The following is a 25,021-nucleotide window of genomic DNA, read 5'->3' as shown; positions in this document are numbered from 1 at the left end:
AATCCGACACAGAGGCCAGCTTGTGTAATATTGTTCCACCTGTTTACACTGCTGTTTGCTCACTGTGGGCTGCAGATGACATTCCAGCATGGAGGGGGATTAAGTGAACTCATGTCTAGATTTACCGTACCGGCTCATGTCTCACATTGCTGCGTGACACCCTGGGGCACCCTGCTGAGTGCTGCATCAGAGTTGCTGCGGGACTGTACATAAAACAACTGTGTTTTGTTCAGTTTTGTTCTCTCAGGGAGCTGCTGAGAAAGTCAATTAGATGTCATATCATCACAGAGTTCAAATCAGGCTGTTGTTGTAGTGGTGCTTTGCCACAAACACAGCTGACATAGATAGAAACAGATAAAGAAAAAAAAAAACAGGGCGAGTGAGAGACGGGAAGAGAGGGGATTGGGATCAGAGGCGTGCCTTCTCTGTTATGAAATTGCTGCTGTGTGTATCTGTGTGTCAGCTGTCCTAGTAAGCAGAGCACACTTGCTGAAGAGGACAGATGTTGAATTAAACAGCTTCAAACAGCTGTTTATGTTCATGTTCTGTATCCCCATCAGTCTTCGGCTCTGTGATGCTATCCCGCTCTTCTCCAAATACCCTCCGTTGCCCATATTAGGGACAACTTCTGATGTACAGTATGTAATGTCATAACCCAGAAACATTGCCAACTGGGGAAGGAGGAGGGTGCATGCGATTTTTTTTTGCGCATGATAGTGTAGCACTGCTATTATTACGTAATGCAAAACTATTGGTGTTTACCCTCTCTGTGCTTTAGGCCACCAGCTGGCAGAAACAGAGACAGTCTGACTGTGCAGAGAGTAGCAGTAGTAGAAGAGCTTCACTGTGAAGCAATCCTTCCATCAATACCAAACCGGTGTGTGTCTTAAAGTGCAAAATGTTCCCCCTTTACTGTATGATTCACGGAGCTGTTGATGTCATGTTATGACCTCAACTCAACTTCCTCTTGAGGGTGTGTTGCCTGGCAACATAAACAAACCACCCAAATTTTGGCAGCAGCCCATCACCCACAAAACCCTTGTGGGTAATATGACTAGGAAGTCTTCGAGTTTAACCTGAAAACAAACCCAAACTCTTCTAGTAACATGATGTATGTGTCAGGGGGACATGTCCGGTAAAAAGAGTGCATTACGCAGAACACCGTCAGCGTCACTAACCGGGTCAAATACACCAAAATAGCAAAAAGAAAGTATTCACAAACGCTGTTCATGAAGAAATATATTCAATGCCACACATGACTCTGGTTTAAAACTCTCATTCACAAAGTTTAAAACAGCTACTGAGACAAAAAAAAAAAACTCTTCAGAAATTCAACACCAGAAACAGCAGATAAGAAGAACCTCAACACTGCAGCAGTCAGAGCTGGTTTCACTGAGCAGGAAACTGTCACCACAATAATAATGGTTCTTTTTCATGCTTCGAGGAAACCGCTCTGTGTTGTCATGGGGCTACTGTTATGAAAAATAGAGAAAAAAAGAGATAATATCATACCTGCCATTATTGAGGATATGCAAGTGTCGGTATCTGATATTTATAGTTTCTTGCAAATGCTACTGCACAGTGTAAACTTTCCCTCATGTTAGTTGAGCCAGTCCAATTTTAATATCTAGCTCTAGAAAAGTTTCCTGTGGTGTCACTTTAAAGCTGTTGAGGTTTGCACAGGATTTCGAAAGCCTCCGTTTATTCCCAGCATGACCAAAATTCAAGAAGTTCAGCTGCATTTTACCCAATAGCAGCAATTTAGCAATTTATAGGCCACGTAAAATGTACTTTTTTTTTTTTTTTAAACCAAAAGCAGCAACATGTTAGTGCTATACTCTTAAATTTGACCTTAAAGATATTTGCTCAAAGTCAGAATTTGGGCTTTTTGCCTTTAAATGTCTTGCTTTGTGGTTGACGATGCAACACGTTCAGCTCTGAGCAAGTGGCTTTTCATTTCTTTCCCACCTGCTCACTTCAATCTTATCAACACGGCTACTGTAGGTAGCTATTCAGAGCTATCACTTACTGTACACATGAAAGATAAAAATTAAACAACACACAACAACTGTACACTCTCAATGCAAGACTACTACTCACACTAAAATAGTGGCATGAATGTGCACTGAGCCAAAAAGATATTTGTGAACTGTAAGCCGAAGTTAAATTAAAGAAAGCCACAGAAAGAGTGCATCAGGGTCAGAGGGGGTGAATGAGGGCGCACAATGTGGGCTTCACTGCGCTCTTTGTTAAGGGAGCATGGAGAGAATGACATTGTGGGATTGTGGCGTTCTTTTGTAAAAAGGCTCTTTGGTTCAGAAGTGGTCTTGTGCCAGCCTTCCACTGCTCGCATTTACCATCGCACCCCTCCCTCCCAACCCACGGGCATCAGTGAGCAAAACTGCCTTGTACAGGAAGACAATAGACCATCAGTTTGCATTTCCTCAATGTTCTGCGAGGGTGAAAACACCACCACAGCCATTCCTGAAGTGTAACCACAACTGTTCTAGTAGTACATCTTGTGGTCAGTTAATGAAATCAAAGTTTAAATAAAACCTTGAGAACAAGCAAAGGTCAAGTTCCGTGAACGACTTTTCATTTGGAGTGGTTAAGGTGTCTTGCACATGTGGTCACCATTTGTCCTCTCTCTCTGCAGCGGACACTGCCACTTTTCAAGACCTTGAGGGCAGTAAATCATCCATCAAGAGTGCTTGACACAGCCGCTCTGTGGACTTTCACAGAAACCAAACACTAATGGCACTTTCCTTTCAGACCAGCAATCCGAGATGCCATTTAAACAGTCGCTCTTCTCACTAACTGCCCTTTAACTGGGGACCACTCTTCTCACAATCCCCTTCATGCAGCCTTATTCCCTGGAGCAAAGGAGCGACGGAAAGAGAAAGAAAGAGTAGAAGAGGCACACTTTTTTTTTTTTTTTTAGCATTATCTGAGAAGGTAATGGTACCATAATGTCACCTCTGAGTAATCTTTTGGAGGAGGTCCTCATGTATGGTGGGTCACAGTAGGGCAGAACTTCTGAAAGTCAAGCTCTTCACACTTTCAGAGGTGTAGCATAACACCTTTGACAAACTGCTGGTCAAAGCTGTAGACTCCAAACTCTTCAGGGGACAGTATATTTCAAATTAAGAGCTTGTTGAAAGAGGCTGCATCCGATAATTCTTTGTGACTTTGAGCAGTTTTACTTCACACATCTACTTTGTCACTTTTCACATGTGTAAAAGAGCGGACCACCACAAGTACCTTCAAGAAGGAACTGTCTTTACACCACTTCAACAGTTATTGTCTCATGCTCTTTCTATGACGGCAGCCTTTCTATCCTGCCTATTCCAAATATTCCAAATATTTTAGCCTGGAGGTGTTACTATCAGACGTGCAAACAGAAACTGTTACGTGGTAGATTCTTGGAAAATGCCTTCAATACTTGAGCTTTGAAAAACACCAACAACATCTAGCGTTTCTACAAGTCTGACTGCTTCTGTCTGCCATTGTTGGTTTTTAAGCTGTTTAGAGAACCAGACATCACCTATCAGAAGACGAAAAAGGCTGGAAGATTTACTGTAGCCAGGGAAAGTCTAACCAAAGTGTGTCAGACAGAAGCAATTAACAGCTGCACCCTCAGTGCTGACCTCCATTTCCTGACATGCACTGTCTATATTAGTCAAATAATAGGACATATGTAGGATTACTGACAAATGGAGAAAAAATCTTAGGTTTTGTGTAAGATATTAGTCACCGAAACTCCCCCAGCACTGAGTATTCGCACAAAAGGCTCTACATACTGTAATGGAGGATGTGGGCAGCCATCATTATTTCTCAGATACCTGCGCTCTCTTTCCCATCTGCTGAACTGACAAGGCCCCACATTGAGGATGAGATGCTAAGCCTAGGGAGTAGACAGAAAGCAGTAACCCCTGGGGCTGTCGGCATATTAAGGAGAAACGGGTCTTCTTCACCCTGTCTTAAATCCATCTCTGTCCTTGCATCCCCCCAGTGGCATTAAAACAGATTTATCCAGGCTGTCTCTCCACACATTTCAACATTGCTACCGAGTAAATTCCCCAAACCTTTTTTAACACTGTGAGCTGGAAAGTCTCTGCCAGCCGAAACATTGATTTAATAGTAATTACCTTTGAAATACTGAGTCTTGATAATGCACTGGATGCCAGATAAACCTATACAGTTCTTTTTGAGGGAGAGAAGGGCCAAATTAAAAAGCCATCACCTTGATTTAAATGTGTGCTGGTTTATTTTAAACACTTTCTCTGAGGAGCATTATATTTCACCAGTGGTCTTAGTGTCTCAAACCCAAATCCCACAGGTTCTTTAGAGCTTAGGGGGAGTGATCGAGGATTGCAGGGGGACAGCTCATCAAAGCAAACTAATGAAAATGGAGTTTTTTTCATGTCTGGCTGTGGGCCTATCACTGTACACAACTCAATTGAGAAGATCAATATGAGCAAAGTAATAAGGTTTACAGTGACAGCAAATGGAGAATTTCTGGGCTTGGCATTCGGTATGCCGGTGGCATCGCATTCCAGCCTTTCAGACAGTGACCTCATGCTGAGCCAAGGAGAATTTTATTACCGTCCAAGACTGAACAGACAGAAATGAGATCTTTCTTTATGATGTGCCTATAGGCTTTTGTGCTCTCATAAAAACGCCACAAAGAATTAATTAGAACTGAAGGTGAAATAAGCAATTTCCTTCATCGATCATGGTACAGACAGCCAGAGACATTTTGAAATAATCTTAAAACTGCAATAGCTGATATTTTGGCCACTTGAGGGCAGAAGAAACAAGCTGTCAACATTGTCGCTATTTAAAGTTGATATGGAGAAATTGTTAGCAAACAGTTGCCTATATAGACATCTAGCAACACTGGCATTCATTTGGAGTCATGTGTCTGTCTACCTGTTGAATGCAAGTTCAATATTTGTTCTCTATATTTGTTCTGGTCTGGTTGTTCATACAAAAATATTGATTGTGCCCACTTTAAGTTATCTGAGAGAAGCCAGAGTTAAGTGTGGAGTCCTTCAAGGTCACCAAGTGCGGACCAACAAATAACACTATAAGTCAATGTTCCTTCAAAATTTGTCTGAAATCGATGTATTTTTAAATAACTGACACCAAGACCTCTCAATGCAGGGGTCTAACAATTAAATATGCAAACTTTGTGATTGTGCAAGGCCTTCCTTGTGTCTTTTTTCACTTTCAGGGATTTTAACACGTCTGTTTTTTTTGTTTTCAAGTCAAGTCAAATTTTTACAGTCAAGTCCCAGTCAATTCTCAAGTCCTCATTTCTGAAACTAAAGTTAAACTTAAACCTTTAGCATCGCTAGTTATGCTCATCATCTGGAGTTATGAAGACAATCAATGGGCCCTAAAGTATTCCGGTTCTTCTATAAAGTTCACATCAGGCCCTTTGAACAGAGCTAGGAAAGGGTGAAAATAACATAGCGTAACGTGCTGCAGCCATCAAACTGGAGAATAAACAAAAAACTGATAAAATCTTGTCTGCTGCAACCACAGAGAACCATGTGGTATTTCAGAAAACACACAGAGCTGTTCACCCACCAGCAAGTGTCAAACCACTTTGTCCTTGAGCCCTAATAAGAACATCATGTCCTAAAGGTAACACCATGGAAAAAGACTCCGTATCAGATTGGTTTCAGACTTTATCTGAAGACGGTTGTAATCTTGATGAACACGATCCTCTCTTGATATGAGAGTAGCTTCTCATCTGTCCTGTCACCAGACCTGAAGTCTCTCATAACTTTTGGCCTGTATATGGAAGCGAGGCAGGGATTCAAATATCTTGACCTGATCAATAACACCCACACATGCCGCACAAACATACAAACACACACAACTAAAAGAGGTGTTTACGTAGTATTGACCATAAATCAAATCCAATAACACAATATCAAATGAAAAAAGGGCCCTTTTATGTTCCTCCGCCCTTTAAAAGTTTGGTTGGGCTTTATTGAAACTACAATTTGGTGTTTCCACAGTAGTTGTCCAGTGGTCTTTTCCCCCTATTCAAAATGAGGGGACAGTCTTTACAGATACTGAGACTAAAGCATACCTGATGCAGCACAGATTCAGAGGAGTTAATATTAAATGGAGAAAATTAATATTTTAGAAGAATAGAAGTACGATTTTCTGTACATTATTATGAAGATTGACAATGTAGGTATAGAAGAATACTGAATATGTGAAGTGGTTTTTCATTATACTCTTGATTATTAGGGCAATGTGGCTGCAGTAATGTGATAAAAACCATTACATCACACATCTCATATATCAGCGGAACCATATGGATGTGGGGAAAGAGAGAAAGATGGCAGGCAGAGGCTCCACACACTCCAGAGACACTGAGCTGGGCTGCAATAGTCCCCCTGAAAGAACAGAGTCACTCACCACGCATGTCTGCAATGCCTTAATGACTTCACCAGCGACGTTTAATGTGCTAATTTGTTTCATAAACCGGAGTTAATTTGCAGGCTAATTATACGAAAAAGCATTGGTTCCCCCTTGTCCCTCTCTCTGGGGACATATTGTTGGGCTATTGGTTGCCTCTGAGCCTGCTTGCCTGCTGCATCGCATGCCAACCAACCGCAGATGAGCAGCAAATGTCTAGCCCGGCTGGCAGCAACAACCTCTTCTCCTCAGAGTGTCTGTCTGAGCAAAGCAAAATGCTGCAAGTCACCCCCCCCTTCCCCTCCCTCACTCTCAACCCTGAAAGTTGCTGTTTTAACAGAGCTTGACACGCCTTAGACACGCCGCCTTGCACAATGCACAAATTAACTGCCTAAAATCATAAATGCACAGTCAGCAGAGCAAGTTAAGAATAGTCTGTCCTCGCTCCAGGATTACGAGGGAGATGCTTCAGGTGCGCCTGTTCTGACAGCTGGCATTAACAATTCAGGCTGGAATTTCATCAGCTCCACAAGTGGAAACGCAGAGCTGCTCGTTAGGGGGCCAGCAGTAATCAATACATCCTGAATATTTATACAGCTGAAAAAGATCACCTGGCTCTGGATGCACACAAGAGGAAATCAATACAACGATGTAGTCATGTTGGATCAGAGTGCGATAATAGGCAATGGACTGAAAATCACAGAACAGGGAGCTAAATGATCTATAATAATGTGGAAGAAGGAATAATGTTTGTTGTGTCAATTTTAACCAGCAACAACAACAACTGCAGAAACTGTGCATAAACCTCCTTTTTCTGGCATTACTGTGCATTCATGTGGCTCTAAGATGCACTACTATCAATAATTTAGCTGCAATACTAAACCTCTTAGAAACATGCATGATCTTTAGCAGCAAAAAAAGAAAGGGAGACACAGCTCAATTTATAAAGTGGCTGCCAAACCAAAAGATCAACTCCTGCACTTTCATCAAGATACTGACAGCATCCGTTTTCGTAAGGAAGTGATCATTCTTCGGTGTCAGAGCTTGCCACAATGTTATTTTTTTAGTGTGATTATACTCAGTATGATATATGCCGGTAAGTTTCCAGGTTCTGGCTCTTTTCAATGTGCACATTCATGAACATGTGCTCTTTTTTTCTAAAACTCATACCGAACCGCTATAAAAAGAAAAAAAACACAGGTGGGGCTTATTTTCCTTTGCATCAGCGTGACAGCACAATGACATGGCTTCGGATGAACTGTGAAGGTATTTCAGGCATGTTCAGTATGAAGCGTAACTGCTTAATAGGACGTCAACGACACAGGTCAGAGGAGCTGGGGTTAGTGCAGGTTTAAACACAGTAATCAGTAGACATCTCACAGTCTTTAGAGTCAAAGCAGAAGATGAATCAGTGAAGGGTGTGACGAGGAAGGAAGAACACCAAAACAACGTTGGCCGCAACAATGAAGCAAGATGAGAAAGGCAGAAGTAAAAAAAAATAATAATAAAATAAAAAAAAGGTTTAACTGCAAATGATGCAAATTCATAATCTTTAGAAGTTTTTGGATGTTTGACATAAAAATGGTCTATAGGTGTACAGTAAAAACCACAGTGACCCAAAGCGACTGCAGGGAAAAGTGAAGCCGACTCCTATTCGCCAAAACAACAAACACAACATCTGATCAATAGGCAACTTGTTCAACATTTGACCTGCTCTCTGCAACTGAAGCCAACTGAACCCAACTGAACGACATGTTTAAACAAATACGCTGAGCAAACACTTGTTCAAATTCGTTAACTGGCAACCAATGAAACACAAAGTAAAAACAGCTTGGCTTTGTTCAAACAGAGCGCTGGGAAAGGAGACGAGACTAAAGTGTTTGATGATGCTCGGACAGCAAATAAGAATCCTCTTTAATTTGCCACCTTTGTTAGGAGAGGCAAAATCTGGGCAGAAGTACACCTTCTTAAAACTGCAATCATAACAATTTCCAAGAACCCAAAGTGAGTATTTTGTTGTATCTATGAGAAGAAAAACTATTATAATACTCCATTATATTTTTAAATGATCTAAAAACAGAATCAGCTAATACTCACATTCAAAAAAGCTGGAGTCATCAGATGTTGAGGCAGCATTGATCAAGTAAACATGCCCAGTTTGTGTTATAATCATGTTTTTTTCAATTATCATTTTCATCTATTTTGCAGATTACTTTCTCGATTTATTGATAAATTGTTTGGCTTAAAAAGTGACAGAAAATAGAATAAGATGCCCGTCACAGTTTCCCAGAGCTCAAGTCTGATTCCATCTATTCAATTTACAATTATATAAAAACAGAGATAAGCAGCAAATCTAACTGGAGAAGAAGGATCCAGCAAAAAGAACTCAATTACTTGTTTAGAAGATTGTGAATTCTGTTAAACGACTAATCGATTAAAATCAACTTATTGTTCTTTATTGGTCTAACTTATGTGTATTAGTTACTTTAATGTTCCCAGATGTGTTTCATTACCTGCTCTTCAATGATATGTTGATAATAGGTTGTACTCTTTTTTTAAACAATACATTTATGATGAATTATTGATGATCCATTTCTTGTACATCAGCTAATGATGTGAACCTTTTCTAAAGAGCCTCCAACTACATAATATTCAACATTATTTACAGCCATCCGTGTTTCAGCTCCCACAATGATTACTGAGTAGCTTTTAAAGCAATAATCAATACTCATTCTACAGTAATACTGAGCATCTACACCCGGTGCAGCATCCTGCCTTGAAGGCAAAATTCAACAAGATCTCCCTCCTACCCAAAGCATTCCACCTCCCACCTCTCCGCCCGACATTTGAACCCATCTCTTGCAGTCAGAGCTTTGAAGATGCTGCACAGGCTCAGACGTTGAACACAAGATGGTTACTGGGATCAACAGTCAGCTAGTGGGCGGGAAAAAGCACGCCAAGGAGCAGGAGAGAGGCTCTGTGTGTACCCAGAAGCCTACTTGTATCAAGTGCCTGACATGCCATTGAGTGCCTGGCACCGCGGCAAGGGCTGCAGGCATCTAAACATTTCCACTGAATCAAAAAGTAGCCTCCGCACCGACAGACTCAGACTAAATGTCAAAGTCAGTACAGTGGAGATGCACAGACACAATGAGATTCCTATCGGTTTGTCCTTTTCCTGCTCGGGGCAGCTCCCCTGATTGCATCCTTTGAAAAACACCATGGACAGATCTCTGGTCGTTACCTAGCAACAGGTGGTAAGGCAGATAACGGCCCGGCTTGAAGGAGGTGAGGAGAAGCTACTCGAGAGACAAAACCTGCTGTCCCTCCTTCTTGAATTATCCTTATTTTCTGAACAGAATAATACTGAAGCAAAAAGACTGGCATGAATACCAATTGGTACTTGAGGCTTGGTCATGGAAATTTAATGACATCACTTCTGAACGCGGCCCGAGCATCAGTGAGTCTGCACTTGGCAGAGCATCAAGCGTTGTCCTGATAGCAGACAATATTAGACTGATGACAAATCCAATGGAAAATGGTTGAGGGGGAGATACGGCCAACACTAGTGAATGATAAATGATATGCTGGTATCTGAAGATGAAGTGAGTTGATTACTAATTTTTACTTGTCTACATGGGACCGCAGTGGGATGCGGAGCCAATGCTGATGTCACCTTTTGTCCTGTTTTGGCTTCATCGGGATTATCAATAAGTGTCTTTACACCACACGAACAGGTCATCAGGTTAAAAGTTATCCTCAATCCAGATAATTTGATTCTTTGAACGTGGGGTTAGAGGATGGATTTGTTAATCATCAGATAATAATTAGATGAAGTTGTTTTGAATTACAGTGCACACTCATCTCGAAATAAAAACAACTAAAGTAGGGAAATGAAACTATGATCAGTGCTTATAGGATTAGCTGAGTGTTGATCATATCACTCATGACATAAAGTCTGATTATACTTCTATTTCAACATTGTTACGGGTATTATCTTCCACATTGCGCTCGACAATGTGTTCACCGTTTCCACACTTCCATTGTTCTTATACAATTAGAGTGAATGCAGGTAAGCTGATGTGCACACAGTGAGCTTCCATCCTATGTAAATATAGAAGTAGTTTAACTGTAAGCCTGATGCTATACAGTAGGTAAACCTAACATGTTCCCCACAAGGGTTTTCACACTAAATCTTACTTTGCAAATATTATACCTTAACTGTCTCTACTTGACAGGCACTTGAATGGAAATAAATGTGTGGAAATGGACATAAAATTTGGTGTAGAAAAGAAAAATCCTCATCGTTAAGAAGCTGTTTAATGCCAAGTTTTCTGGTTCAATTGGACTGACATGAGTTAAATCTTTTAGTTGGGCTTCTCAACAACCTAAATGTTTATATATATATATAACAGATGGAAAGATTTGTACCTGTAAATTAGTTAATATAGTATATTTCTTTTGCAGGTTTGTGTTTTTGCAATCAATTAAGCTTAACTGACTTTCCCCACGTGTAAAGAGTAGCATCGTATTGTTCATTAAATAGATAAAGAGGAACTGTTTGATAATCACTGACTCATTTCTTCCTTAAAAAGGCCACAGCAGGACATGAACGTGCATTTGAAGAGTAAATCAATCAGCCCGCTTGTTCCTCTCTGTCAACCACTCTCTAAGTTTCTGCTATACAGAAATAACAGGGTGCTGTGACACTTTCACTGTTGTGTCAGAGTGAAGTAATTACATGGTGAAAGGTATTCATTGAATCGCAGATGGCCAAGCACATTTTACTCACCTTAACAGAGCAGGAGGAAAGTAAGAGGAAAAACACACTAGGCAAATTTCATTATTAGTATTATTATTTATTATTATTATTTTATTAAAAAGGGGCAAATTTCAAGCTGCTGCTGCTCCTCTGCTATTATAGCAGTGAGCGGAATAATGAATGCAGTAGCGAGGTTCAATGAAAGTGGTAAAAATAGATCCGATTAGAGGGAGGCAGGAAAAGAAAAGAGGGGAATACAGAGAAAGTGTGATTTTCTTCTTAGGTTCGCTGACAGTTTGAGGCCAACAATGCCGAAACAGAACAGAACAGAACCAGAGCCGTGCGGCAGCTGTTTCTGAGCACATCAGTACACACCGAGTGTTGACCCTCATTAAGTCCAATATAGTTCGGTGTTTTTTGTTGAGTCATACTTTGCTGCTCAGGCTGATACAGCTGACGCCACACATTTGGAGTTCATTCTCCCCTCCTAGCACTTCTCTCCTCCTTCCTTTCTACTGTCTCTGTCTCCATATCCTCTCCTCACCTCCTCTCTGCTCTAAAACCTTTCCGTCTCCATTATCCACTTCCTCCACCTCCTCCTCCTCCTCATACACACTAGAAATGTTCAGTGAGATATCTTCTAGTTCAGTTAACCTTCTAGTACTCTTCATCAGAGTCCTCATTTTGCTCTTTGGCTCTCTTCGTCACCTCGCCTGAGGCTCACAGATGAACTATTGGACTCATCTGGGGTTAGAAAGTTCATTTCGCTATGGTAACGGTGGCTGCTGCTATTCTTCACAGTCAAATTTCTACAACTCTATTAACAACCTTACAACAGAAATACCATTATAACTAGGCATGTTTTTGAATGCCGATTTGAATCAACAGCCTGCTAGTCAAATGTCCTGATGTGCGTCATCTGGACGGACGGCTGTAATGGTTCACACACGTTCAAACTGCAGGAAATATGACAGGACATGTAATATCACAAGGGCTATATGTTGAATATGATACCAAGGTGAAGAAACACATTTTCCAAAAAACGTGTAAACTGACAAAAGTTCCCTCACTGAAAAGTCATGTCTGATACTGCTATCCACAGCCTCCTGGATAATGTAAAGATAATATTATGGTTATAGTTAGATTCATTTCAACTTTGTTACCTAGAAAGTCCCAGACAAAAACAGACAAAAAAAGACAAAAAAGGTGCCAATTACAGCTGTAGATAATTCAAAATGCTTTGTTGTTGTAGGCTGTTGTGATGCCATATTCATCCAGAATTGACCTGCCATCTGAAAGTGAATTAATCTAAGCGACAATTTGTATTATCAGTTTTCAGCAAAGCATAATCTTTAGCCTCCGCTTGCAATTATCAGGGCGGATTAAGCTCAGTGTTTCCTACTAAAACGCACCGTGGGAGTCTTAATTACTCGCCTATTTATGTTTTTATGTACTCCAGATTGTTACCTTAGACTTTTCAAATGACCTGATATTTTCTAATGCAGCATCGTATGTACTGATGATTCAGCCTAGGAGAATTTTATAGCCATTCAGACCTTTATGCAACATCATCAGTGAAGAAAATAACTTCTGTATCCGGAACCCCGGCTATCTAAAATAACTTCTCCGAGCACCTCATCTCTATTTTGAGACGAGACGAGGTTGGCCTTGTTCTTATCTTGTGTTGTTCTGAAGCAAAAAATAATCTGATGATTCACTTGAAAGCAGAAGATTCGAATAGGAGGCTAATCAACTATTGAGTCAAATCATTAACCCTTAAGATGCTGCACTAAACCTGGTATTTGTGAGGTTATTGAGGCATACTAGCACTGTATGTATGATAATAAGGGCACAGTTTTAATTCATCATAAAGTAAGAATAATTATATTAATTTAAATTATAGATTTAATCTTTAATCCTTGAGGAAGGATCCCAAAAAGAAGAAAGTCAAATCTATCTGTGGTTCAATTTTCATACTATTTTTTATTTTCAGACATTTTTGATATGTCTAACAGCTTGGAAAACACACTGGATGATAAAAGGTTGCTGTAACAAAGTAAAAACATTATTTAACAAAGCACCATGACTTCCTTACCTTGCACTTCATCATGTCGCTGACCCTCTGCTGCATGGATTGCCCGGCTTTGGGTCTGACCAGGAGGTAAAGGGCTTTCACCTCGGGGCAGGACCTCAGCAGCTTCTCCACCAACACTTTCCCCATGAAGCCCGTGGCTCCTGTGATCAGTACGTTCTTGCCAGCGTAGTATTCTGTTATGGACGCCATGCTGCCACCCGTCGTGCCACTGCAGATGTCAGACAGTCTGGTCTGCCCGTTTGTTGCCTGCTCTCCTAACCCGTCCAGACCCTGGCCTTCAGACAGCTCCTGTGTGAAGGGGAGGAGAAGGGGGGAAGGAGGAGGAGGAGGAGGAGGGAGGAGGAAGATATGACCGTGAGCGCTGGCAGCCACAGACTTTTAATACTCTATCAGTAAAGCACTTGTGAAGCTTGTGTGTGAATTCATGCTGAGTACAAGTAAGCGGCGCAAGGTAGAGCCAAGTCTTTAGGTGTGAATCGTACTAATGTGATGGCAAAGTTACAAGAAGTTGTGCATGAGTGTACAGATTAAATACAGTTTAATATATTACAGCCAGAAAAATACACATTTAAACAGATTTAAAATGTGGAATAGTGGCGATATCTCTCTGTTCTGACCTTCAATGTGTCAGACACGCAACTAGTATGCAAATCATATGAATATTCATACAGGGGGGGGATAGAGAGGGGCAACGTTCAGGGGCAAGTTGACATCAGCTTGTGTGTGTCCAGTGATGAGTCCACGGGCACAAACTGTGCTCCAAACACGTACTGAAATTTAATGACTGCACACAATGAGAGCAACAACTAATGACCATTCCATTGTCAGGTCTGTACCACTGAAAATATTCAGAAATGTACAAAAAAGGCCAAAAGTGAATCTCCTCATTTCTTCTTTCAGTCAGAAAACCCAAAGATATTCTATTCATGATGATAGATTAACAGAAAAAAAACAGCAAATCAGTTTTTTTCCCCTGATTGTTTGACATTTGTGCTCCATCAATTGTTTCATTTATTCACCTAATTTTCATTTCAGCACCATCGATGCAGGGGTATAATCAGAAGGTATATCTGAAGGCTGCAACTAACTATTATTTTCATTAATTCATCTGATGATTATTTTCTCACTTGGTCGATTCTTCATTTTGTCTGTGAGGCGTCAAAAAAAAAAGTGACAATTTCTCAGAGGACACATTGGCGTCTTCAGTTTGCTCATTTAATCGAACTTCCAGTCTGAAATGTTAATGACTGATTAAAACCATCATTTATCATTATCAAGTAAAAATCTGCTGCTTCTCTTGGTAATTGTAGTAAATTGAATATTTCTGGGTTTTAGAGCACCAGTTGGACAAAACAAGGTACTTGATGACATAATTTTGATGTGTAGGAAATAATAAAAAATAATCAGCAGATAAATTGATTATGAGAGTAATCGTAAGTTGCAGCCTTAATCGTTTTACTACATTTTACATTCAAAGCAAGTCCTACACAAGTGAAACATGAAGCACTGACCACTGATTTGAGTATTTTAAGTGTAATTTGATCTCCACCACACTGTCTGAGCCATTCAGTGAAGTAATCTTTACTAAAAACTCACCATCTGAACCCACCAGAGGCCAACATGAACACACATACGCTCCTCTGGGGTGTGACACGATGACCTTATGTCTCTACTATCGCTGCCTTCTTCCAATCAGGCGACTCAGAACAGGATGTTCAAGTGAATCACCATATATCACAATATTTCCACTACACCATCCGCTCTCAAAGTTACCCCAAGGACACTTTGACCTTGTAGTGTGGAGATATTGCATGACGTCACCAGCTATCAACTGCATTTTTGTTTGCGTAATCTCGCTTGTTCTATAAGGTTTTAGTTGTGTGTGTGTGTGAGGGGAGGTTTCTCAGAACGCGGCTTGTCGTGTTGGCTCAGGGTTATCCCAGCGTGATGAGATTCATGCAGCGAAAGATTCAAGCCCACATTAGCTGGAAGCCCCGTTTAGCCACAACATTTATGTAACAATCTCTGCTCGCTGAAAAACACATTGAAAAAAAATGAACAATGACCCACACATACCTGCTTCTACCCTCCAAAGACACACATTTGCTCAAGATAACACGACCCAGATTTGCCCTCTGTCATTCTTTCAGTGTTTTTTGACGCGTTTCTGGATGTCGAGCCTCACTCATTCTATGGCAACCTAATTGGATCAATTTCTGCTCTACTGGCGGCGGTGTAATGGACTGTGTCTGCTTATTTGGGCCAACTCAATACAATAAATCAGGAGCTGCGTCTGCTGCTTTATCAGTGGCAGGAGGCCAGGTCATTTGGAGTCCTCCTGATTACTACAAAGACGACAGCTAGAGGCTGATGTGGCCCGCTGACGTTCAGCAGGCTCAGCTACTGGTCAACCGTTTCGTGACCGACCTCATTAACAGTGCTCATGAGCTGAATGGAGGCAAAAGCAGCAGAAGCAACAGCTGGTTAATGGAGAAAACTGTCAACTTAAGCACTTTTCCTGCGGTCCCTCGGGTTTTGGAACGAGTTACCGAACTCCATTTGGTTGGCAGAATCTGTTCCGTGCCTCCTCCAAGAGAACATTATTAAAAAATAAAACTGGGCACTTGTGGGTTCTCCCTTCATCTACTGCGGCTTGAACTGCCAAATAAATACATTTAAATGTCAATTTAATTTTCCAGCCAAGTTGGTTGAGATTTCACTACCAGATTGGTCTGAATTTTGGGCAAAGATCTTTTGAGGATAAAAAAATCACCTCTATGTGGACTTCAAGGATGGGTTTGAAAAATTGGTAGCATGCAGTCATCTTAATCACAACCAAAAAAGCATATCAGAGCATCTAAAAATAAACGTCTGACACCATTCGTCTTATCACTAATAAAATCAATATACACTATTTCAGTTGGTTCTTCAAAGCGATGAGCAGACAGTAATGTAGCACATAGGTTTAGTGGTTAGTGGTTAGTATTTGACACTTCAAAGATAGATTTCCAGTGTAGTATTTCTTTATAGCAGCCATTATATCACCAACAATACACTTCATATGAACTTGTAACACGTGACGTCTTCTTTTTATTGACCCTGGTGAGTTTCCTGCTATAGTTACAGTTGATTGATGCACTTTAGTACTTTGATCTGATGGGGTTGACGTTAGAGGCCTGTTGAAACTCGCCGAGACAACAATACTATTATAGCAGGTTTATTAGAAGAAGTGGAGGAAACGAGAGAGTAAATGGGAAGTTAATTCCTGCTGGACAATGGCTGCAGAAAAGCCTTGTGCACATGTACGTGGTATTCATATGAGTGCTAATAAGAGTGGCTGAAAACAATCACAAGAACTTTATTATCAAGTTTGCACAGAATTTACTAACTAATTCCTGTAAGTTTCAGTTCCCAAATATTTGTACCTCTACCAGCTTCTGTGGAAGTGCAAAGTAAGACTAACATGATTCATAATGATTTCAGCAGCGACAAAAAAGTGAACTTTGAAACCAAGAAGCCACTTTGGTTAGTGGGTGTTTTTTTTTTTTTTAAAGGGAAGCCACATGACTTATCTTTAACTACTTGGCTTTATGTATAAGCCACCAAAAAGAAGATGTGTTTTTTTTTTTTATTGATTTGCCGTTTTAGACTTTGTCCCCATTCCCTTCAGACAATAACTTCTCTTAGCTGTCATGTGACTTCAGCAGTGTTTCCTCAGTGACTCAGAGCGAGGCTACATTTCTTCTAATCAAAGCATTGTGTTGGATGTGTGGACTAAAAGCTCACAGCCACGATGCCAATGTTGTTGTTCATTTGTGTGTAACCACGACGACGACGGAGCGATGCATCACAGGCTTCTTTGAGAGCGGATGACAGCTTCCTGTCTCTGGTTGACATCATACCCCAAAACAAACTGCAGAAACGAGACATGCTCGGTCCCGTCTAACCTTTTGCCAGCCAGTCTGGTAAAAGGCAGGCCTGATGGGATGCCTACTTGTAAAAGTTTTCACTTGGCATCTATAGCGCAACATTTAGCCAAGACCGATGCTAGATCAGCGCATTTACTGATTCACAAGATGTGTTTTTCTTTTTCCTCCTCTGCTTCTTTCATCCTCTCTCCTGGGCTGTGAAGTCTGCCCAAAGACAGAACACAGAACCCAAATCCTCCTGAGCCAAACGTGGCCCAGATAACAAAACCATCTTCTACTTACTTTATTTCCTTCCATTATGCCGTCTGTGCATGCAATATTGAATTACACTATCTTACACACACAGAGAAAAAGAGGTGTGTGTGTGTGTTTGAGTGATTCTTCCACATGTTTGCAGTGGAAAAAGAGGAATCACAGAAAACTAAAAGCCTGGATTTAAGCAAAGAAGCCAAGTTGAAAAGGAGTTTATCCTGAATTGTTGAGCAAAATATGGACTCATTTCAAACAGAGATTATCTTAATCCTTCTTCTATATATCACAGACAAGGTAATATCTACAGATTTGCTTCTCTGTATGCACCAAAAAGAGGTCACAGTCAAGGTCCCCTGGCTGAGGCCCCTGCCGTTCAGAAAGCACAACACACAGGATGATAGTTAGCATTAAATTCTAAGACATGAGGACAAGGGCAAGGCGGGTAGGAGGAGGGGGGGGGGGGGGTGGGGTTGAGAGTCACTACAGATTAACGCACGACAATGGAAATGTTCCAGCAGCTGGAAAAGTGTTGGAACGGACATGCACATCCCAGATCCACTCATACTCAAAACACATTACTGTATTCCTCTAAAGTTGGACGTCCCCCCCCCACCTCCTGTCTCCTCCTGCGTGTGTCAGTCAGGCTGATGATGTCCAGCCACCTTCTGCTACGAGCAAGCATAGAAACCAGAAGCTAAACTGGTTAAAACCAAGACATCCAGTTTCTGTCTCCTTGTAGAAATACAAATGTGATTATAAAAAAAAAGGGCTGGATACTGTTTAAAATGTTTTAAGAAGAAAAAAGAAAAAAAAAGGTGTCAATCCGTCATGTACCCTACATAAAGAAACAGGGTAACGATACATTACAGTATTGATTATTGTACTGATTACTTTTATGATTAATCATTAAGTCTATAGTCAAAATATAATAAATTAATGAAAAGTGTCCATCCGAACTGTCAAAGGATACTTAAAAAAACAACAGCAATTACTCACATTATACACCTTCCTTAAAGAAAAATGACAGTGTTCCTAATTAACTGACTTGATTTTGAAGTCTTAACAAGCAGCAGTACTAAAACTTGTCAAAAATGAAATACTATATAATAATGGCGAAGTTATGATTTAAATTAAGAAATATCTGGTCAATTAAACACGACATGACGAAGAATTTAATGCCAACTATTAGATGTGTTTGATTCTCTGTGTTCCAGTGTGATTGGTAATCAATAAGTATACAGGTTAATTACACAATGTAGTGGTAAAATATATATTTGAATTTAGACCAGCTTTTCCAAAAAATTGAGGGCTAAATCCAAAACAAGGGATTGTGAGATCAAGCTAAAAGTGTAATGAGGTGATTAATATGGTAGGAAATTAGAATTGAAAAAAATCATTTTACAGTTAGTTTTCTCTAATCTATGTTAAAAAACTCACAATGCAAGCTAATATATATAAAGAGGGGTAATGCGCAGCAAAAGGTTGGAAAGCACTTAGACCATCATTATTCAAAATCAGGATGAGGAAAATCATGCTTTAAAGAAAACATTCAAAGCGACATCACACACACACAAACACACACACAGTACAGTATCCTAGTGTGCATGAACGCACGCTTTAAAATGCTGCTTCCTCAGGCCGCCAGCATGTTTTATTTCTGTTCGTCTTCATCATGTTATAAATTACATAAGCGACAAACTACAAAACTTGTGGTCTTAATGTTTCTGTGCTTGTCCTTGTCAATGGTACGAGCAGAGTGAGGCTCAGTGTGCTTGTCTGACAGCATTAACCTTGTTGTGTCATCACTGATGAATAAAAGGAAGCATCTTCTTTAGCGTCCGCATTATGACTTGAAAGGACAAGTCAAAGAAGTGGGCAGCAAAGGACAAGAACTAAAAACCTTCAGGGACCGGCTTCTCAGGTTATGATGCAATATCGAAAAAAAACAAAAAACACAGCGTCACAACCAAAGTCGCTCAGGGTCATTTCAGAATTAAAAGTTTGGAGATGCTCAAAGGTTTGAGAAAAGAGCTCAGCTGCAGAGCTTCACTGTTGTCCTTGCTGCTGCTGCACTCTGGCCTTATTTCATGTTTCCCCTTTTCTTTTGACTTAAGGTTGTTTTTTTTTTCTTTTTCTTTCCTTAATCAAAGCTCATCTCCCCAGGAGGTCCACACTGTTTGTTAGAGGCGGGTCTTTTTAAGCCGCAGCTCTGCAGTCCTTCTGCTGCCTCCGGCCTTTCCTCACACAACCCCTCCATTAGTGGGTCAGCCGAGTGCTGCCGGAGACACAGGCAAGAAAAAAAAAAAAATCGAGCTCTACAGCTGCATGCTAGCTAAGACCATTATAAATGGACAAAAGCCGACACAGGCAGCAGAGGGGAGGGAGTGTGGGAAAAATAGAAAGAGCAAAATGCTGCAAAACACAGCCAATAATTAAGGCAGCATTAGTCGACTTGAACGGCAGTGCCAGGCAACACAAAGAAAGAGTCAGTCCCTTTCAGTAAATAACACAGAGACCCTGAAAGGCTCCGTTAAGTGTACTACCACTGTGGGCAGTTGTTCTTACATCCCAGTGCCAACATGGAGACCTCTGAAAAGACAACATCCAACTAGAGGAACTCTGGAGCATTTCGGGAATGAGCCTCATCTTATCCCATAATAGAAACCATGTCCTGCACCTTCAGGTACAGACTGCAAAGCACCCACCCACCCACAGCGAGTCTCAATCTGTGTGGAAGGCGTTAGGATCACCTGTTAACGACTGCAGGGTGATATTATGTGTCTAAGCTTTGGTTGAGTCGTGCTTAAACGTTTGCTGTTTCATGTCTTTGTGACAGGATTAAGTAGAGGAAATGAGCCGGTCCTGTGCTTCTCTTTACCCACAGGGAGTGGAAGAGGGTGGGGTACTGACCTGATGATAAGATTAGAAATAATGAATTAGCTCCTTTAAAAAAAAAAAAAAAATGAAGCTGAGTGATTTTATTATAACTAGCACTCAGGGAAGTCCCTTTGTAAGGCTGTACTTGATACTTATGTTACTCCTTCTCAATGCTTCTGATCTCTAGCGCCAATGTACTGTATTCTCCATCCTTGGTCCTATATTTAGCTAGGGCTGAAAATAACAATTATTTTGCATTAGCAGTCATTTGGTCTATGAAGTGTCAGCATTTTTCTCAAAGCCACACAAACAGCCCACAACCCAAATATATAGGCTATATTTTTGTTCTTTACCATGTGAGGTACTTAATCTTTTAAGTGATACCCAGCCCTAATGACGATGCATCCTCCAGTCTCCACCCCCCCCTGCTCCAGTGTACAAGGTTGTGACATTGCCCCCCTTACACAAACCCACTTTTTATCCAAGATTACATTAATGCACAAAAAGCAGCAGGTCTTCTCCTCTATTTCATTTTAATTTTTTTTATTTTTTACTTTTTACAAGGAAGCTAAAGGCTCATCTAATTAGAATTAATTATATTAGCCGTGGGCTTCAAGAATTTGAGCAGTGTCTCTTTAATTAGATTTTTTTTTTTTTTTTTAAAGCATGAGTCAGTTTCAAATCTTCACATGAAGGTCGTTGCTCTATCAGATATCTGGCCACGGGAGATTGAGTGTCAGTCTGAGAGCTTATGTTTCTGTGTGTTTGCATACGTGTGCATCAGTGTATTGTCTGCACTGTGTCTGATGTCAGAGGGATTCTGTAATCACACCAGCCGCCTCTGAGTGACGGAGCCTCTCTAGAGCTGCGGTGTCAGTTTACGCCTGGCTCAGACCCAGACTGGTGCTCTGTACTCCGAGTTGCTGCAGCGGGGCCAAGAAGCCATGACCCTGAGCCGTGTGGTCATCATGAATCTGACGCACTTCTATCGAGTAGCAAACCACACCGTCTGCCGGCTTTGGATGTAATTACGGATCAGGTGATAGACTATCAGTTTCTAGTCTGTGTGTGATCTCAACTTTTCCCTACAGAAACACAATGAGACTAAGAATAACTGGTCTTGAGGAGAATGGATTGTCCTCCACCTATTCAATCTACACAGAACTTGAAGGAAGGCTGTTTAGTATTCAACATTAAAAAGCAGTGAAACATACTGTAACACTCTGCAACTACAGGAGTGTGAAGTAACTCCATTGATCTGTGATGAAAGTGATAACTTGGGCCTTGGGTGTATTTTACCAATATGAAACGCACATAAAACTGCATGTATCTACCTTTTATTCACTTCTGACTAACAAAGTCAACTACAGCTGAAATAATAAGTTGATTTGTCAATGAATCGATCCACAGAACATTACTTTGCAATTATTTTGTGAGTAAATTAATCATTAAGGTGCTTCTTTCAAAAAACTGCTGCTCTTTTGTGAATATTTAGTGTATTTCAATTATATTAAATTGAATCATTTTGGTTTTGGATGGTTGGTAAGACTTCGGATTTTGGGAAACTGATGGATTTTTAGAATTTTCCCAATGTTCAGACTTTTTACAGACCAAAACAAATTGAAGTTTGGATTGAAAATAATCATTAGTGCCAGCGCTAGAACATATGATCTTCAGTATCTTCTTTCTACAAACACTCTCCACAGGTAGTTTACATTAGCTCATCCAATATGAAAAGCATGCATGCCCTTCTGAAAGGCTTCCCTCAGAGTTTCCAGTAGATATGACTGTAATTTTACTATCTAATGCAAATCATTGAAACACCCATTTCCACTAACAAGTAGCCATCATCACCTGCTTAACAAATACCATCGCTTAACTTAATGCTCCTGTAGCAAGGGCTCTAAAAGATCCACATTAGCATATTAGTGTTGAAGTCCCAGAAGCTCAGTGTGGAGTCATTTTACAGGAAACTCATCACACAAATACTGGCAGTCACATGCAGTGAGGAATTCTTGATAAATCAGGTGGAGGAAGCAGTGACGTGATTCTAATGCTCCCTTTAAGGAAGTTGTGATTCTCAGTTTGTGTATCCCAAACGTCAGTACTGGATCCGTTTGAGTTTGTCTTTCTGTTAATAGACTGCACCTGCCTTCAAGAAACATGATGGTGAAATATGTCAAAGAGACTGGTTATAATGTCGTAATATTATTCAATGTTTGTCATGTAGAGCTTTAACGATGATTGATAGAAAATTAAATCTGCAACTATCTTCATAATTGATTAATCCAATAATCTATAATTAAAAAGTCCAGACTGTCTCTTTTTTTATGCCTCTTAAATGTGAAAATGTGTGTTGCCTCATCTTAACCTTATATTCTGGGACTGTACTTTTTAATCAGGCAAAAAAACTTTTAATGACATCACCTTCAGCTCTCAGAAGTTGATGGGGACTAACTCTACCCTCCTCAGCCACAGCTGCACCAATTCTCATTTGACTTGGGCTGCAACTAGTCATTCATTTGGTCTATAAAATGTCAAACAAATGGTGAAAAATATCAATCACTGTTTCCCAATGGTTTTAAAAGGCTGCATTACAGTTAAGTGACTTCATTTTCTAAAGTTACCAGACAGTTCTAGGTATTGTATTATTTGACGTTACCCACTTTTATCCACATTATTTAGTTTAGTTTATTTGGATCCCCATTAGCTGTTACCCAGGCAACAGCTACTCTTCCTGGGGTCCATAATTTTTGATGATTATTTATCAAAAATCTCATTGTGTAAATATTATATTAAAAAGTAGCAGTAGTCATCCCTAAAATTGTGTCACAATATTGAAATTGAGGTCAAAAATCATCTGCAAATATCACATGGAAATGCATTTTTCAGCATGCAGTGTTCTCTCCTCCTTGGATGTGAGGCTACACACTTCTTTCAATTGACATAAAACACCCACACAGCTGCTGTGGCGAGCCCGGTGATCACTGATGATCCATTTGAGGCAGTCATTATGAAAACAGCTGACAAAAGGCCACTCACTTTCAGCATCCTGGCAGTAACGCATATGTAGACATGCGGCGATGACAGGAAAAAGGCCTTAATTAGCGTGGCAGTTTCAGCCTCTTATCACACAAACCGAGACCGACTCAGGCCACAGCTGCCTCGTCACTAATGCTGCGGGCTCATTTTCCCTAATGTGGAAAGAGGGATAGGTCAGGATATCACTGAAGGTCAGCAAGAGATTCCATGAAGCTACCTTCAATGCTCTAAATAATGTGTTAGCTGATCGCCGCAGGGCAAGGACTGGGAAATTCATACATTTCTTAGTCCGTGCCCCAGATATCCTACTCATATATAAAATCACTTACCTATTTTTAGTTGTATAATCCAAATTATTCCAAGCAAACTTTAAGTGATGACTATAGCTATGACTTCGAGCTAAAATTCAGAACTTCTTTAGTTCCAGTTCAAGTCTGCTGCTCTTCTTCTTAAACTGAATATCTTTGCCTCACCTGTTGAATATGAGTAAGTGGGGCTTGTTTTGCCCCACCTACTAAATATCAGTAGGTGGGGCAAAACTAGAAATTTAAGAGATCAACTTGTCTTTTACGAAATCGAGATAGGGATTTAGGTAATTGCTTGGCCGAAATCAAGACAGATTATCAGATTTATGTTTTATGATAAATGTCACAATTTTCTGTGTGCTCATATCTGATGTTCCATTTAAATTAAGTATAACCGCAGACATGTGTGCTGTTGGCCAACTGGTTGGTTCAGGGTCTGGTTAGATATGCATGCATGGTATAAAAGTCTTTTAATGCCAAAATGGTGAAACACTTTGAGCACTGTTTCCCAAAAGCCCAAGATACAACCTAGAATGTCTCGTTTTGATAAGTTCACCACCCAAAGATGTTCTGTTTACTGTCATAGACGACCAGCAACCAGCAAATATTCACATTTAAGATGCTGAAACCAAAGAATTTGGGATTGTTTCTTTTCCTTTTTTTTAAATAAATAAATAAAAAAATAATTCCTGTAGATCAACTAATCCTAGCAGCCCTGAGTTACAGATGTAATGAACATGTTAGAGATAAATTAACTTAATTCACTCTTCACAGTTCCACTTTATTTCTAATAACGACGTAACCCAGAGCCAAATTATGCTTAATCTAATCAGACTAGATGTTTCCTGTTGTATTACTGAGAGTCTTAAATCAACGTGTTAATACAGTATGTCCGATACCCAAGTGAATCTGACTCGCTATCAGCTCTGATTACACAATCAATCACATCAGAAGACAAAGTGTTTTTTGAGTTGAGACAAAGTGAACAGTCAAGTGTCTTCTTTTAAATTAATCTACTCACATTAAGTCTCACCCCCCCCCCCCCCCCCCCGTAATGTGTTTCAGATCAGGTTCAAAGTTTTGGACCATGTATCCATTTTTATATCCATTTTCCAGTGTGACATGTAATACATCAGAAAAAAAACATTAATATAATATTGTGATACTGATTTCAACTCTATTACTCAGCCCAGAAGAGCTGCTAAATAATTGAGAAATCTGCTCTCTTGATCTTCACTCCTCCAAGAAGTGAGCGTCACATTTACATGCACGAGGTTGCACATTCAAACTGAAGCCCTGTCACGTCTTCTGAACAACG

At 40.3% G+C, this 25,021-nt stretch overlaps 1 protein-coding gene across 1 annotated transcript in view; it reads right to left on the bottom strand.

The window, feature by feature from the left end:
- Nucleotides 1–25,021, bottom strand: part of si:dkey-97m3.1 (fatty acyl-CoA reductase 1) — a 53,550-nt gene that overhangs the window by 17,060 nt on the left and 11,469 nt on the right. Inside the window, exon 2 of the mRNA XM_053313873.1 lies at nt 13,299–13,586. Coding sequence (XP_053169848.1) covers nt 13,299–13,586 — 288 coding nt within the window. The remainder of the gene's footprint in view (nt 1–13,298; nt 13,587–25,021) is intronic.

This window comes from Scomber japonicus, chromosome 23 (genome assembly GCF_027409825.1).
Source record: "Scomber japonicus isolate fScoJap1 chromosome 23, fScoJap1.pri, whole genome shotgun sequence".
Lineage (NCBI taxonomy): Eukaryota > Metazoa > Chordata > Actinopteri > Scombriformes > Scombridae > Scomber > Scomber japonicus.
This window is presented reverse-complemented; position numbering and strand designations above follow the sequence as displayed.